Source organism: Scylla paramamosain, chromosome 31, assembly GCF_035594125.1.
Source record: "Scylla paramamosain isolate STU-SP2022 chromosome 31, ASM3559412v1, whole genome shotgun sequence".
Lineage (NCBI taxonomy): Eukaryota > Metazoa > Arthropoda > Malacostraca > Decapoda > Portunidae > Scylla > Scylla paramamosain.
In genome coordinates, this window is record NC_087181.1 from 18,575,023 (window position 1) to 18,590,165 (window position 15,143).

The 15,143-nt window shown below is 40.1% G+C and overlaps 1 protein-coding gene across 5 annotated transcripts in view; it reads left to right on the plus strand.

The window, feature by feature from the left end:
• The window catches only part of LOC135088784 (death-inducer obliterator 1-like), a 31,321-nt gene that overhangs the window by 5,230 nt on the left and 10,948 nt on the right, over positions 1–15,143 (plus strand). For 2 of the 5 annotated variants that reach the window (XR_010261116.1, XM_063983808.1), the window contains exons 2-19: positions 1,070–1,208; positions 1,595–1,756; positions 2,049–2,237; positions 2,586–2,710; positions 2,846–3,296; positions 3,959–5,469; positions 5,722–5,896; positions 6,378–6,805; positions 7,086–7,115; positions 7,275–7,365; positions 7,961–8,090; positions 8,583–8,895; positions 10,907–10,930; positions 11,963–12,169; positions 12,676–12,861; positions 13,163–13,286; positions 13,869–14,002; positions 14,345–15,012. Coding sequence is in view for 4 of the 5 variants with exons in the window: in XM_063983808.1 (XP_063839878.1) it covers positions 1,070–1,208; positions 1,595–1,756; positions 2,049–2,237; positions 2,586–2,710; positions 2,846–3,296; positions 3,959–5,469; positions 5,722–5,896; positions 6,378–6,805; positions 7,086–7,115; positions 7,275–7,365; positions 7,961–8,090; positions 8,583–8,895; positions 10,907–10,930; positions 11,963–12,169; positions 12,676–12,861; positions 13,163–13,286; positions 13,869–14,002; positions 14,345–15,012 (5,087 nt within the window). In the remaining variant the exon portion in view is untranslated. The remainder of the gene's footprint in view (positions 1–1,069; positions 1,209–1,594; positions 1,757–2,048; positions 2,238–2,585; positions 2,711–2,845; positions 3,297–3,958; positions 5,470–5,721; positions 5,897–6,377; positions 6,806–7,085; positions 7,116–7,274; positions 7,366–7,960; positions 8,091–8,582; positions 8,896–10,906; positions 10,931–11,962; positions 12,170–12,675; positions 12,862–13,162; positions 13,287–13,868; positions 14,003–14,344; positions 15,013–15,143) is intronic. The other 3 variants (XM_063983809.1, XM_063983810.1, XM_063983811.1) reach the window with 3 other exon arrangements.

A 15,143-nucleotide genomic window follows, 5' to 3' on the forward strand; every position in this document is an offset into this window, starting at 1 on the left:
TTATTTATTTATTTATTTATTTATTTATTTTTTTGGGTGGGGGGGTATAAGCACACACATTTCATGGCAACACAAATAGACCAAATCATTGCTTATAATAATCTAAAAAGTTTCGTGAAAAATGGTTCATGTAATATTGGCTGATTTGAAGGCCACAAATGAATCATATTAATACCCTCATCCCAATTCCTGTGAGTATTGTATGAAGGTACAGTTTTCACTCCAATTTTAGTCAAAACCATGAGATATTTCAGATGTTTTGGGTGTGATTCAAGAAGAACTGGTCATACATGTTTAAGGCAGTCATCTGTGGATACACATTTGTTGCATGGTGTGTCATGATCAGCCACTCTGTGCGGTTGCTAGCTAGATCGATTTTGGACCTGTTTTGCCATGACCAGCTAATTATTTTCTGCTTTTTAGTTTTAGTTTTAAGATGCTCTGGGTATTTTTTATTTAAGCTGTAAGACATTTCAGCCATATTTAATTTAATAAGAAGTCTTGGACATTTTTATTCTAAGCCACAAGAAATTTCGGATGTAAGAATTTTTTTGACTATTTAAATGTAGGTCATAAGGTGATTTGACTGTTGGATGGTGCTTAGAGGCTGAGTGATGGATATTTACACTGCAGTAATTTCTAGATGTTGGAAGTTAGATATTTATGCCTAGGTAACATCTAGACAGCTAAACATATAAGTCATTAGATGTTGGAAGTTTGATGAGAATGTATGACACAATTATGTACACTGAAACTGTTTGCAAAGAGGAGGATTGAGACACCTCTGGAAGGAAAAGGGACTATGAAGGTAATTTTTTATTTATTTTTTTTATTTATTTGTTTATTTTTTGTGTTTGTGTTATGTTGAGATTTGAAAGGGCTTTTTCCCATTTTCAGTCTTCTTTACAGTAAAGAATATAAAGCACAAATTTTCTGGTAATATTTGATTCACCTGCCAAGAAGAAAGGGAAAGGCACAAAGTTTCTCATTTGGTTTCATATAACCAAAGGTGATGCAAAATGAGAAAAAGAAAATCAGTGTTTTAGTGTGATTTTTCCGACAATTCCAGATGTCAAGTTCATTTGTAAAAGACTGTTCAGACGTGTCAGCGCCGGGGAACACCAGCTCGGGGAAGACGGTGATAATCATTGTAAACAACGACACCGGCAATGTGTCCCTGGATGGCAGCGAACTCCAGAATCTATTGGGTAAGGTGTGGCTGTTCCTTTTGTACCTTGGTGATTGGGACTCTCCGGATCCTGGGGTTGTGTGTCAGTGTTCTTGTGTGTGTTGGAGTTTTGCATTTTGCATTTTTGTGCACTTTAGATTTAAATTTCTCAGCATAACTGTTTTGTGAGGAAGTTTCTGAGATTTCTACTTGTTAGTGTGAGTTTTATCTCCATAAACAAGAACACAAGATGAAAGATTTTATATGTAGCCTTAAAAATTGATAAATCAAGCATTTGTGAAGTGAGATTTCCTTAATTTGTCTATTTCATTCATGTGACTTGAAAGAGAGAGAGAGAGAGAGAGAGAGAGAGAGAGAATTTCCACAGCATTAGTTGAGCACAGCCTGACACACCTTCCCTTGCAGCGAGCCATGGTGCCGATGGGTCTCAGGTCAGTGTGGTGCGCATGGGGAATGGGGCCCAGGTCAATGTGAGTGAGACTGCAGCCAGTACTATCACTGCTGCAGCTGATGGAGCTCAGCACGTCAATCTTACTGTGGAGGGTTTCCCAGGCATCCCTGTGGAAGGTGTGTGCATCTTGGTGTTGTAGCAGATAGGAAACATTGAGTAGATCAGTCATGAGAGGGCTAGGAATATATGAAGATTTATATTGCTTTTTTTTGTATTATTTTTTTTATGCTGAAGAGAGACCACTTTAAATGGTAAATAATTGAGGTCAGTAAGTGCAGGTCTTGATGGCTTCTCTCTTTGAATATTCCTTTTAGACTCAGCTTCTCTCTGAATATTCCTTGTAGACTCAGCTTCTCTCAACATACCAGAGGGAACAGATGATAATGCTACCCTTGTCTCTCTCCAAAGTAGGGCAGGTTGGGGCTACTGGCAACTATGCTGAGCTGCCGCTGGATGCTGATGCCTTCCAGCGACTGGAAAGTGTCCTGGACAGTGAAGAGGCGAGGGAAATCCTGGGCAAGCCTCTCCTGGACATGGTGGCCAACCCGGAGCAGCTTGGCCCCCTGGAGGACCTCGTTGACACCTCTTTGTTTGAAGGTGTGTGTGGATTTATTTAGTAGTCATCCTTGAGTAATCCCATATAGATATTTTTTTTTCAGTTTTCTTTTATTTGGTGTATATTCCTCACTTCTATCATTTCTTCTAGTATGTTGTTAGTTTCTATATTACTGCAGGATAATTCAAACGTATTCCTTTCCTCAACTTATTTTGTGTGTTTACTAATGCAGGATTGTGTTTAGCTCAAAGTCATGTCTTTTAGCATTAAATTTAAGTCCACATTGGTGAGCTTTCTATTATTTCTTCATTGTTTAGTGGAAAGTTTTCATCTTAACCAGTAGTGTGTTGTATACATGTACATTTCCCTAATACAGTGGTTGCTTTCAGGGGAGTCCCAGTCTGGCTCCTTGGCAGGGTACACCATGTCCTCCGCCGGCACCCCAATCAGGAAGACACAGAACGCCCCTAAGCGCCGGTCACAACGACAGATGGACAAAGCAGAGAGGGAGGAGGTAAGAGTGTCATTGTATTGTAAGAAGGAAGTGATACATTAGCAAGTTTTCTGCAGTTTGTGTCCTTTTTTTTTGCATCAGTTTTCTCTCATGCCAATAACTCCCCTCTCATTCTGTATCATAACTTATCCACAGGTTGAAAAAATCTTAGCTGAGAACCACAAGAAAATGCAGGAGGAGAGGGCGCAGCTAGATGGCCGCCAGTTAGTGGTTCCTCTTGTCCCTATTGCCCAACCTGCCCTGCTAACTGTGGAGAATGAAAGCCAGGATGAGTTGGTGGCTGAGGACAGTGAAGGAGCAAAGGAGAATGACACTGAGGACAAATTGAAAGGAAGTGAACAGGTGTCAGTGAGAGGACGAGGGAGAGGTCGAGGAAGAGGTAGAGGAAGAGGAAAGGTTGATGCAGACAGGTTAGGCGGCCAGGAGGTGAAGGGTCGAGGAAGAGGGAAGAAAAGCATGGATGGAGAGGCAGAAGGAGGCACTAGAGGAGAGGAAGGAGGAAGAGGAAGACCCAGGGGAAGAGGACGAGGGAAGACTGTCACCATCGTCACATCCAGTACTAATGTGCAGGGAGAGGCGATGGATGGTGAGTTGATGCTGCTTTCTGTTGTGTGTGTGTGTGTGTGTTTTTTTTTTTTTTTTACTGAATGTTGGAACTTGCGAGTGTTCTTAGAGGTGTTCTTTGTTTTATGTGATTTTTTTTTATAATTGTGCCTAGTATCAGCAGTGTAAGGAATTGCCTTTCACTTCTAGAGTGATGAGTGATTCAAAGGGGCTCTAGAATTTTATGTTGTCAGAATAAGTCACTGAGAAACAATTGAAGGGGGAATATATGTATGTGTAGTGTTTTGGGTTCTATGGTTTTTATGTGACTAAATAATTGTGTCTGGAATTAGTAGTGCAGAGCAGGTGTCTTTTTATTGTCATGGAAAAATGTGTACATGTAAGATTCAGAGTTCTAGAATTTTGTCGTTAGAATAAAGTCATTGGGAAACAGCTGAGGGGTGGACCATATGCTTGTTTAGTGTTTTGCTTTTTGTTGATTTTATTCCAATTTTGTATATTTACCTTCCTTATTTTTTAGTTTTTCCATCTCGTATTCATTCCCACCTGTGTGATTCTTGTGATGTGTTATTTATATGTTTAATCCAAGCCTTGAATTAGATATGGCTTCATCTCCTGAAGGTCTAGTAGTGAAAGAGAAGGAACCTTTAAACATCACTTAACTCTGCTTCCTATCTGTTGCAGGGTCTTTAGTCAAAAAGAAGAAGAAGAAGAAACAACTGTGTGTCGTTTTGAATAGAGAGGAGTGTAAGACAATCACCTCTCAGGAAGAACTTGAGGAAACAGAGCCCACACCTGCAAACACAGAGCAGGCAGTAGACATGCAAGAGGAAGTAGAGGATAAAGTCAAGAAAGTGGTAAAGAAAGCCCCACCAACCCCTAAAATCATCCCACAGTTTGAGCCGGCACTGTTCTCAACACCTGACGTCATGCACAAAGTAGGTGAAGGTCTTCCACCGCATGCCATCGTGGTGAAGGGGAACGGGAAGAACATCAAGACCCAGAAAATACTCCTCGTCAAAAAGCAGACAAAGAAACAAGAGAATGCTGTCTCGGCCATAGGTGTGAAGGAGGAGGCTGAGGCTATGGATGTAACTAATCTTGAACACAATACAGACCCAGATAATGTGGCTGTTAAAGAGGAGGAGGAGGAGGAGGAGGAGGAGGAGGAGGAAGAGGAACATGAGGATGAGGAGGAGGAGGAGGAGGAGGAGGTAGAAGAAGAGGAGGAAGAGAGTAAACCAGATCCAGCTGTGAGAGAGACTGGTATTTTAAGTGGTGTAAGCAAAGTAGCAAAGAAGAGAGTTCCTGTTGGGGAAGGGAAGTCAAGGGTGATCCAGGTGAACTGCCCAACAGAAGTGAGGCAGGTTGTGGTGCTGAACTCAGCCAGGACCGGCATGAATAAGGAGACCCTGGTGAAGGTCATCCCACCCAAAGACCCCCCCAAAGAGGAGGATAAGACATCACCAGCAAAGGTAAAAATACCAAAGAAAGAAGGCAAGCAACTGGTTAAAAAGATAAATCCAACAACACCAGGAGCAACACCACAAGCAGTGCCAGCAATGCCAACACCAGCACAGGAAGGGGAATCAGAGAAAGAAAGTCCAAATAAAGAGGGGATCAAAACAGATCCTCAGAAAAAGCTCATTAAGAAGAAAAAGTTAGGATTACAGAAAGGTGGGGAATTGCACAAGTCCTTTGAGGATATTGTGCTTCAGAGGAAAAGGGAAGAGACCCAGAGGAAAAAGGAGGAAATACAGAGGAGGAGGGAGGAAATACTTAGGAAACGAGAAGCTATCAAGAAGCGGAAAGAAATGAAAGAACAGGAGATGAAGGATGCCATGATGAAGAAAGAAATGGAGAAGAACACCCCACCTAAAGAAACACCAAAGAAGGTCATAAAGGTCCCCAACAGAGTTGTGGTGGTGAAGAAGGAGGTGGAGGAGGGCAAGAAGAATGGGATTGAGGCGGCAGGAGGCAAACCACACACGGCAACTCCCACCACCACCATCAAAGTGATCCGGAAGGTTGTGCCGCAGTCTGCCCTCGCCTCCCAGGATGAGTCACCCATCCGCCGCAGCAACCGAGCCATCAAAAAGAAAACGTTTGGGGATGAGATGCTCACCTACGACTTGAAGGAGGAGCTTGCGTCAGATGTCAAGGAGGAGGCCGAGGAGGAAGCCATGGAGGAGGAGGTAATGTACTATGACAGTATGTGATGTTTAAATTTAATAATAATCAGTAAATCTTTATGATTTCACACAAGGGTAAAGGGCTCTTCTAATCTTCACTTTTATGTTAGCTTCCTATCTATTGCAGGTAGTCTTTTACAGTCCTGAACTCATCTATCGATCTAGTTCTCCATCTTCCCTGATTTTTTTACTTTCTATTTTCCTATTTATTTATTTCTTTTCACTGCCGGATTTAATAGTTGCCTTAATACCCAGATGGCGGCAAGTGAGGAGGAAGAAGAGGAATCCATGGAGGAGGATGGGGAAGATGATGACCCAGAGAGGCTGTGGTGCATCTGCCAGAAACCTCACAACAACCGGTTTATGATCTGCTGTGACCGGTGCGAGGACTGGTTCCACGGCTCCTGTGTTGGGGTCACCAAGGCCATCGGTAAATGCTCTGATCTGGGACTCTTACTGGGATGTAACCTTTAAGTACACCCATTGTGCTTGGACCTGTTGTACCTAGAGACTTTAGATGACTTTAAGGTGATGGTGTCACAGGTAAAGTTTTCTAAGTGACATCTTGCTTGGAGAGGCCCATGTTTCCCTATGGTGCTCCCCAAACCACTTGCACTGGAAGGGATGAGGGGCAGTATGTGGGTGATCTGCTGCCATTCACTGATTACTGACAAATTTGTTCATTCATTTCATTGGCCACTGTCTCCCTGAATCGTACTTTTATCCTTATGCAGTAGTTTTTATTCAAGATTTTTAATTGCCTGGAGGTAAATTTTAATTATTGTATTTGTTGTTGTATGTGGAAGCATTTGTAACGTTGAGTTATGCAAAGTTTTTATATAGTCACAGTTATTTGTTCTATACCATCCTAAGAAAACTCAGCATTCTACACTACATTCCCTTAATTACAGGCCAGCAGATGGAGGAGGAGGGGCGTGAGTGGGTGTGCCCAAAGTGTAAAAAAACAGAACGTGCAATGAAGGGAGTAGTGGTCTTGGGAAAGAAGAAACTCGAGAACACACTCATCACCAAAGCGTTTAACAATCAGACTGTCAAAGCAGAGCAGCAGACGCCTCTGTCCCCAACCAAGGTAATCAAGAGGATTGTTGTGAACAAGCCAGAGGAGACGGAGAACCAGGTGGAGGTCAAGAAGCCAGTGGATGTCAAGAAACCCCCTGAACGGAAGCTGGGTGGCCTGTCTGGGTTTACTATTCCAAAGAAGGCAAACATTGTGCATGAGAATGCCACTCAACCCAAGAAGACACTGAGTGATGAGAAGAAAACTGGATCTCCACAGGTCATCAAAGTGGCCCAGAAGAAAATAGAAGGGGGACGAGAGGTGAGGCATTTTCATTTGTTTTTTCCTCCCAGTAAGTCACAATAGATCACCGAAAGAGCGTAGGCTACCTGTTTGTTGGCATCGTTGTTGTAGTTCTTGAATATTGTAGAAGTATTTCACTCGTATAATGTAGTTTTCTTGCAAGCTTATCCAGTATCTAGTAAAGTTTATCCTGTCTCACACATCTGTTCCATTCATAGCTGGAATGCATATTTAATACTAGACATGAGCCATAAAGAGTATACTATTAAGTGTTGCTGTGGCATTCTTTTGTCCCTAGCCTGTCATTCAGCCTCGCTTCTGGCAAAAGGTTGGAAGCTTGCTCTCTATATATATTGATCTTTCAGTGTAATATACGTGATCTTGAAATTGTCCTTTGTCAAAAGCTGCTTGTGAAATTACTGTTCTAACAAAACTGAACTTTGTATTTATTATTTCTTCAGATATCAATTTTTTTGCTATTTTTAAGGTACAAGAGTCAGCCCGGGGTGTGGGACCCTTGGAGAAGACCAAGCCCAAAGTGTTGGTGTACCAGAAGACCACAGGGAAGATCATCTCAGGTGTGTGCAGCTTGTGTATTCCTGTGTGTCTGCCCTGAAGCCTCCCTGTGACACATTGGTACCACAGTGGAGGCACGACTCCCTTGTTGGTGTATCTCAGCCCTCACGTGTGGTGCTGCAGATGAATCTTGATTTGCAAATTATGTTCATAAGTAAAAAAAATTTAGAGATTAGGAATAACTATAGAATTCTGTTCAATTTTTTCAGTAATATTCCTATTTTTTAAAGATTTTTGTAAATGTAAATTCTGCTTTTGTAAATTGGAACAAAGGTCAATATTATTTATTCATAACTTCACAGGTTTGTGAATCAAAATTTGAATAGGATACATGATCTTTCTTGAATATTGTGTGGAAAATAGTTTGATTTTCCAGGTACTGTGTTTTGTGGCATTTGAATAATTCATGAGGAGGATGCATTTGTGAGATAGGTTGCTGTTGAACTGATAGTGAATGAATGAATCATTGTAGGGAATTAATAGTTACCATATCCCTAAACTTTCCTTTACTCTTTGAAAGCAAACATTTGTTATACTTGTAAGCAAAAGTCAAGTATTTTGACCTCGTTTGACCTCACAAATGATTCTCTATTTCAGGTTCTGAGGCTCCTACTTTTGAGGAGCTGAAGGACTGGCTGAAGGAGCACCCAGACTGTGGTATCCTTCAGCCAGGGATGATGAATGCCTCAGGGACACTTGTGAGCCAGGCCTCCACCACATTCAATAGGTGAGTATCTCTGAGGAAATTAATAGAGTGAAATGTGAGGACAGAGTACGCATGCAAGAGGAAAAGATGAGAGAATGAGATTATGCAGGGAAAGGAACCAAGATAGAAAAATTTATACTTTTATTTTGGCCATCCCTTGCAGAGGTCTTTGTAATAGGCATCAAGTGAAGACAAATAAACAGATGGACACAGAAAATAAGTAGTGTGTGATGGTCTTTGAGAAGGAAATGCAAGGTGTTTACAAACTTGGTGGAGTGGATACTATTGACTGAGAGGAAGAACAATTGTATAACAAGAAGACAGTATTGTATCTGAAAGAGGAAAAGGATTGAGTGCACTAGAGTTGAATAAATGTCTAGGATCAGGTGAAAGTTTGTCAAGCCCTTATAGAGTTACAGTAAATTAGATTAACTTTTTTCACATTACTGGGCAGTCTTCTGTCAAATTTCCCTTGATGATAACATTTTAAGTTTCTTCTTTTCAATTTCTCAGCCAAAAGAAAGTGATCCAGGTGGCCAAGTCAGTGACAGCTCCAGTGGGCAGCTCAACGCCACAAAAGGTCACCGTGGTCAAGTCGGCTGATGGTCGGGTCATTGTCAAAACCTCAGAGAACTTGGAGAAGGAGGCACTGACCAAGGTGGTGAACACGGTGACCTCACAACCCACTCCAAAGACTGTCATAGTGAGCACGGTGAAGACTGCCACATCCATAGTGAAGGAGGTGGTGGATGACAAGAAGGAGGTGTCACCCTCAAAGAAAGAAGAGGCGACCCCTGTGAAGACTCCCACGAAGGAACCCAAAAAGGTCAGTTCATATTTAATTTCTATCTTTTTTCCTTTATTTTTTTTAATATGTTGTAGGTAATATATTATTAATTTTTTGCTCTCCTTGTGAAATTTGATTTTTCATATCTTTGATGCACAGAAAACTAATTTATAATCTCAACTTTCAAAATCTGTATTCTTATTTCTGATCTGAATTCTCATTTCTGAATACCCTGTTGCATATGATAGTAATTTACTCCCTCCACTAGAAGTTAAGTTTTTCAATACCTGAATACATAGCAAAGTCATTTGCTATCACTGTTTTACCGTTTATCACATTTCTTTTTAACTAGGTGCATAGAAATGTAATTTACTCCCTCCACATGATTTCTTGTTTCCCAACATCTGAGAGGCATTTGAAAATATAATCCTTTTTCTTTAAGATTCGTATTACTAAGTTATGAGATAGTGTTGGTAAAAATTAAAAACAGATCAAGAGAATGAGACCTATATATGCTAGTGTTGGTTTCCTGCTGTTTTATGGGCTTATGTGTAATACTGTTATACTATATTTCATTCATTCCTTGCTTGCAACTGTAGCTTAAGCTACTTTTGTAACCATTGGTGTTTGGACTGGATCTTGTAACCTTGTTGCTGATGGTCTGTGGCTCATTCAGCCTGTCTCCCATTGAGTGTAGATGCTGGCCTGTCCAGCCTACAAATATTACATTTCCTGTGCTTATTTATTTATTTATTTATTTTTTTTTTATGTTAACTTGGTTTCTTGATTATTGAACAGAAGAATAGTATTAGATTACAAATGTGTTAAAAATCAAGAATAATTGAGATAATGTGAGTTGAAGTCACAAATGTATTTGAAAATATTTATTCTGCTTTTTGTTCTTAGCTGCTACTTTCAATGAATAATCATGGTGCTGTAAATAAAGCCTGGTATGTGATAGTGAAAGTTCTTCTGAAGTTAGTGTTGTTAGATTTTGAATAAGGTGGAAAGGGAGAGTAGTAAGCAAACTTTTATCCCAAGCTGTATTGGTGGCTTGACATCATGTGGGCGCACACATTCTAAAATCTTACAACACCATTGCATTCAGGATGACTTCCTCTATGACAAACCACAATTTTTATTTACAGTAGAGAGAAAGTTATATGAGGGAATAGTGGTGCCCACTTTGCTGTATGATGCTGAAACATGGAAAATGGGACTAGCAGAGAAGAAATAGTTGAATTTAATGGAAATTAAGTGTTTGAGGAGTATGTGTGGAGTGATATGGAGGGCGTGAATAATAAGGTAAGAAAAACTGGTGTTTTGAGAGAGATGTCTGGACAGACAGATCAGTGTGTGTTAAGATGGATTGGTCATGTGGAGAGAATGGAAGACAGTAAACTAATAAAGAGAATAATGAGATCAGATGTGCACAATAGAGGATTAAGAGGAAGGCCACACCTTGAGTGTATGAATTGTGTAAAGAGAGCACTGAATGAGAGAGAAATGACTGTGCAGCAAGCAAGACCAACCTACATAAACATTTTCAACTTTGTCTGTGACCTCAACATGCATTACTTAAATTATTAGTAATTAATTTCATTGTGACTCATTTGTAATTTGCTATCATTCTTCTGTTGATCAAGAAACCAAGTATTGCACAAAATAAAGAGGATAAAGGGACAAGAAAAGAAACTTGTAGTGCAGAGAGACAAGTATCTGTGTCATATAGGAGACACTAGCTGATCCACAGACCTATCAGTGATGATGCTACAAGAACTACTGTCCAATCAGTGATGCTGCAAAAGTGGCTTTGGCTCCAGTGGCACACTAAGATTGAATGGACAATAGTCAGTCTGAAAGAACTGAAAGGTATACATGTCCCAAATAATGGAGGTGTGAAGGGCAATGTTCCCACAAGCCTGTTTCCATCCGTCCTATTTGTGATATCTGTTGATGATGAACAATAACTATTTACATGTGTTATGAAATTTTTGACTGATGACTGAAAACTCAACTAATGCTATTCAATTTTCACTGTGATCTTCAGCTGTCAGATATTGTAACCCATCCAGTGAGTATTATTGGTTGTGTTTATCTGTGTAAGTTGTTTGTATTAGAGAAGTTGCAGACCAAGGAAGCATGGCTTGTGATGCAGCAGAAGTGTTTGAAATATAAAATAACACTACTTATACTTTGGTGAAGAATTTAAATAAAAAAATAAGAATTAAGTTTTGGGAGCAAGGTGATATGAGAATTCCCTAGTTTGTGATTTTGTCAACTAACTATTTCTGTCTGACTTGCTACACTCATCCTCCCTGGAGTTGTCTTGTGTCTTGCTAGGTAGTCATGGAAAACATATACCAAGTTTTTTTTTTCTTTTTTTTTTTTTTTTTAATGGGATGAATTTGGGTAGAAATGAGCTTGTTGCATTGCTATTAATTCTTACAAAGCAGTTGCACATAATTTGAGCCCCTTTGGTATAATAAGATATATTTCTTTCCCTTCTTTTCTTTTTGTTTTTCTTTTTTTTTTATAATAAATTCACTAACTGATTAACAATATTTTCAGAAGCTTTTTGCTGTAATATTCCTCTGGAATAAAATGTATTCCTTTCTGTGGGATTCGGTGATTTCAGTTTATAGTGAGCATACACGGTTTCCTCAAAGATCACATGCAGCACATATATTATGTATCAGATTGTTTTCTCTAAGATCAGATGCGTGTGAATTCAGTCTAAAGCTCTATAAATGCTTCGTTCTTACATCCTTAGACAGTACTCAGTGTAAAACTCTATAAATGCTTTGTTCTTACACCCTCAGATAGTACTCAGTCTAAAGCTATAAATGCTTTGTTTTTGCACCCTCAGACAGTATTCAGTCTAAAACTATAAATGCTTTGTTCTTGCTTGCTCAGACAGTACTCAGTCTAAAACTATAAATGCTTTGTTCTCACACCCTCAGACAGTACTCAGTCTAAAACTATAAATGCTTTGTTCTCACACCCTCAGGCAGTACTCAGTCTGAAATGCTATAAATGCTTTGTTCTTACATCTCCAGGCAGTAATCAGTCTAAAATGTTAAATGCTTTGTTCTTACATCCCCAGGCAGCACCACCACTAGTGAAGACGCCACCTGTTGAGAAGAAGAAGGGAGACCACAGTGAAGTCCGGAGCAATGTGAGGAAAACCCTGACTGAGGTGCTCACCAAGCGGTTCAAGGAGACGCAGGACGAGTTCCCCAGTGTCACTGAGGATTTCATCAAGGGTCTAGCCCATGACATTGAGAAGGAGCTGTTCCTCTTCTTTGGCAAGGTGAGGCATGCTGGGACTGATCAAATCTATGTTATGCTGGTGTTTATATTTGATCTTCAAGTTTTCTTTTAATTAAGCTTTATGATTTGTTAATAATTTCTTAAACTTTTTTTTTTTTTTTTCTTTTTTTTTTTTAGAGGTAACTTTTGTCTGTCTAGTGTGGTAATTTTTAGATGACTCCACATGAACGTGGAAAAAAGCTGCAGGAGCAATAGAGTAAGAATGATGTAACCCTGTTAGTTTGCATTCTTTAGTGTTTTGATGTTACCAGGAATGGATCTAGGTATGTAAGACTTTCTTTCTAATCACTTTCTATTATTTTTTTTATTTTAATCCATCCATTATGTATTCTCTTACATAACCTGCCTGTTTCAGACCTTTGTCTATCTTCATGTGTTTGCTCAGTGTCTATTTCCATATTTCCTTGGAAAATGTCAGGACCAGTAAGGATCTTGTGTTTCTGGTGAGAGATACATTCTGATCAGACCTCAAATTTGTGTTCACAGGATGTGGGGATGAAGTACAAAACCCGCTACAGGAGCATTCTCTTCAACACAAGGGATTCCAAGAACACTGGGCTGTACCGCAAGATTCTGAAGGGAACAATATCCCCATCACAGTTAGCCAAGATGACTTCTGAGGAACTTGCCTCCAAGGAGCTGCTGGAGTGGAGGGAGAGAGAGGAGAAGAAGGTATGTAGTGGGATGGGGACTTAAGTAAGGTGACATGAGTACATGGCTGGTTGTTTTGAAGAGTAGTATGCAATTAGTTAACGAGGGTTTAATCTTTTGTTTCATTGGTTCTTAAAAATGGCCATTTATTGTGTATATGGATTATAATTTGTTACATGCTTCTCGATGAAAATTTTGCTGATGCTGATATTTTCTCATTGAATGCATAGTTTTTTTTTTTTTGTGTGTAAAAAAGAAGTAATAATTTTATGGAAGTAGTTTCTCCCACTGAAGGTTTCGTTACCATGTTAAATCCTTACAGGAGCTGCAAGCAATTGAGAAGCATGAGCTAGAAATGATTGCTCTTGGTAACCAGTACATCATGAAGTCTCATAAGGGAGAAATTGAGATTGACAAGGATGAGTTCATTAAGGAAAAAGAAAAAGGTGAGTTATTCCAAATCATTGCCTTGGTAAGTCTACAGCAGCAGGTGATTATGGTGGATACACTTCGGACTACATTGTACTTAAATCTTAATGATACTTTGTCTTGCTGCTTTACACTCAGCTTTTCAACCAGTTATCAGGCACATCTCATTCCTGTATGACAACCTTTTTATCAGATTAGGCAAGCATCAACCCTATCTTGTCAGCACATTTCAGAAGCCTTCGACAACCTGGACATACCAACAACCCAACATGATTTTGTGATAGCAGACTTACCCACAAACTCAACACAAACCAGTCATTAGCTAGCAATTGTTTCTGCTGTGTGTGTGTGAAACTTCTGTACCCACTTATGTACTACACTGTCTTTCCTAGCTCTTCTTAATACATCTATTGTCAACTACCATCTCAACTTTTTTATTCCTTGTGCATTACTTGCCTACAGCATCTACTCTCATCTTTCACATGTCCAGTCACCATGAAGATTTATCTTTTGTCTTACATCCCACTCAAAAAGTGTACAGTTAACCTTTTTGGAGAAGATTTAAGGAGTACCAGTTGACATGCTTTAATCCTGCACAGCTCCTGATCCCCTCAATGCCTTGCCTCTGGACCCTGTGGCAGAGATCCTGGATGACACCACCTCCAATCACAACAATCACATATATGATCTCAACTGTAAGATATGCAGCGGCCAACAAGAACCTCCTGCAGAGGTAAGCCTATTAATCAGATTATTTAAGTAATTAAATTTACATCATAGCAGTTCATGTGTTGATGTATCTTTTCAGACTGTTTCAAATGTTGCAAATCATATTGAAGAAGTAGAAGGGTTTTTCTTGTTTTCTCATAATTTTGTTGATGGTTGCCATCTTGCACATGTAATGGTAAAGACTAACTTTGCTTTTTTCTCTCCTTTTAATGGGTACCATGTTTTATGAGAAAAAAAGGAGTCATTGTGCATTTAAGAAGTATTTTATATAAATTTGAAATAGATTTGCACAAATGCCACAACAAAACACACTGCACATATCACCACTCACTGCATGCCTTTGCAGAAATCTCACAAGGACAAACCAAGGGAGAGAGACAAGCACAGCAAGGACTCCAAGAGCCGCAGGAACGACGAAGCTGCCAAAGTCCGGGACAGGAAAGAGAGGAAGAGCTCATCAGACAAAGAGAGGAAAGAGAGAAGGGAGAGTTCAGATAAAGACAGACACAGATACCGCAGCAAAGACCACAAGGAAAAGAGTCGGGATAGGGACCGAGACAGGGACAGAGAGAAGGACAGGCACAAAAGTAGCAAGAGCAAGCATTCCGAAGACTCCAGGGACAAACAGAGAGATAGGGAGCGTCACAAGAGCAGCAGCAGTGATAAAGACAAGGACAGGGAGAGGGAAAGACGGGATTCCAAGGACAAGAAGCACCGGGATAAATACAGGGACAGGCGGGACTCAAAGGATGAGAAGAGCAGTAAACGGAGGGAGAGTGAAAAGGACGACAGGAAAAGACGTCACAGTGGATCTCGTAGTGATGACCGGAGGAGGAGAGAGAGTGAGAAGGAGAATGCCCGGCAGAGGGACAGTGGGTCATTAGAGAAGCAGAAAGATGAGGTTAGCACTAGTGATGATGTTGTGTTTGACATCATTGGCAAGGAACTGTCTTCCTCCTCGTCGCTTCCTGATGGCTTTGCTAGGGATGCTGAACCCTCTTCTACTGTACTGGGGTGAGTGTTGTTGTGTAGTTTAAGGTTCAAGTGTTGTGTGTGATTACCCATGAAGTATCTGTTGTCTAATAGTGAATTGGTATAAAGTAAGTAGAAACTATGTGAGGAAATATCTGTGAATGTATTTATGT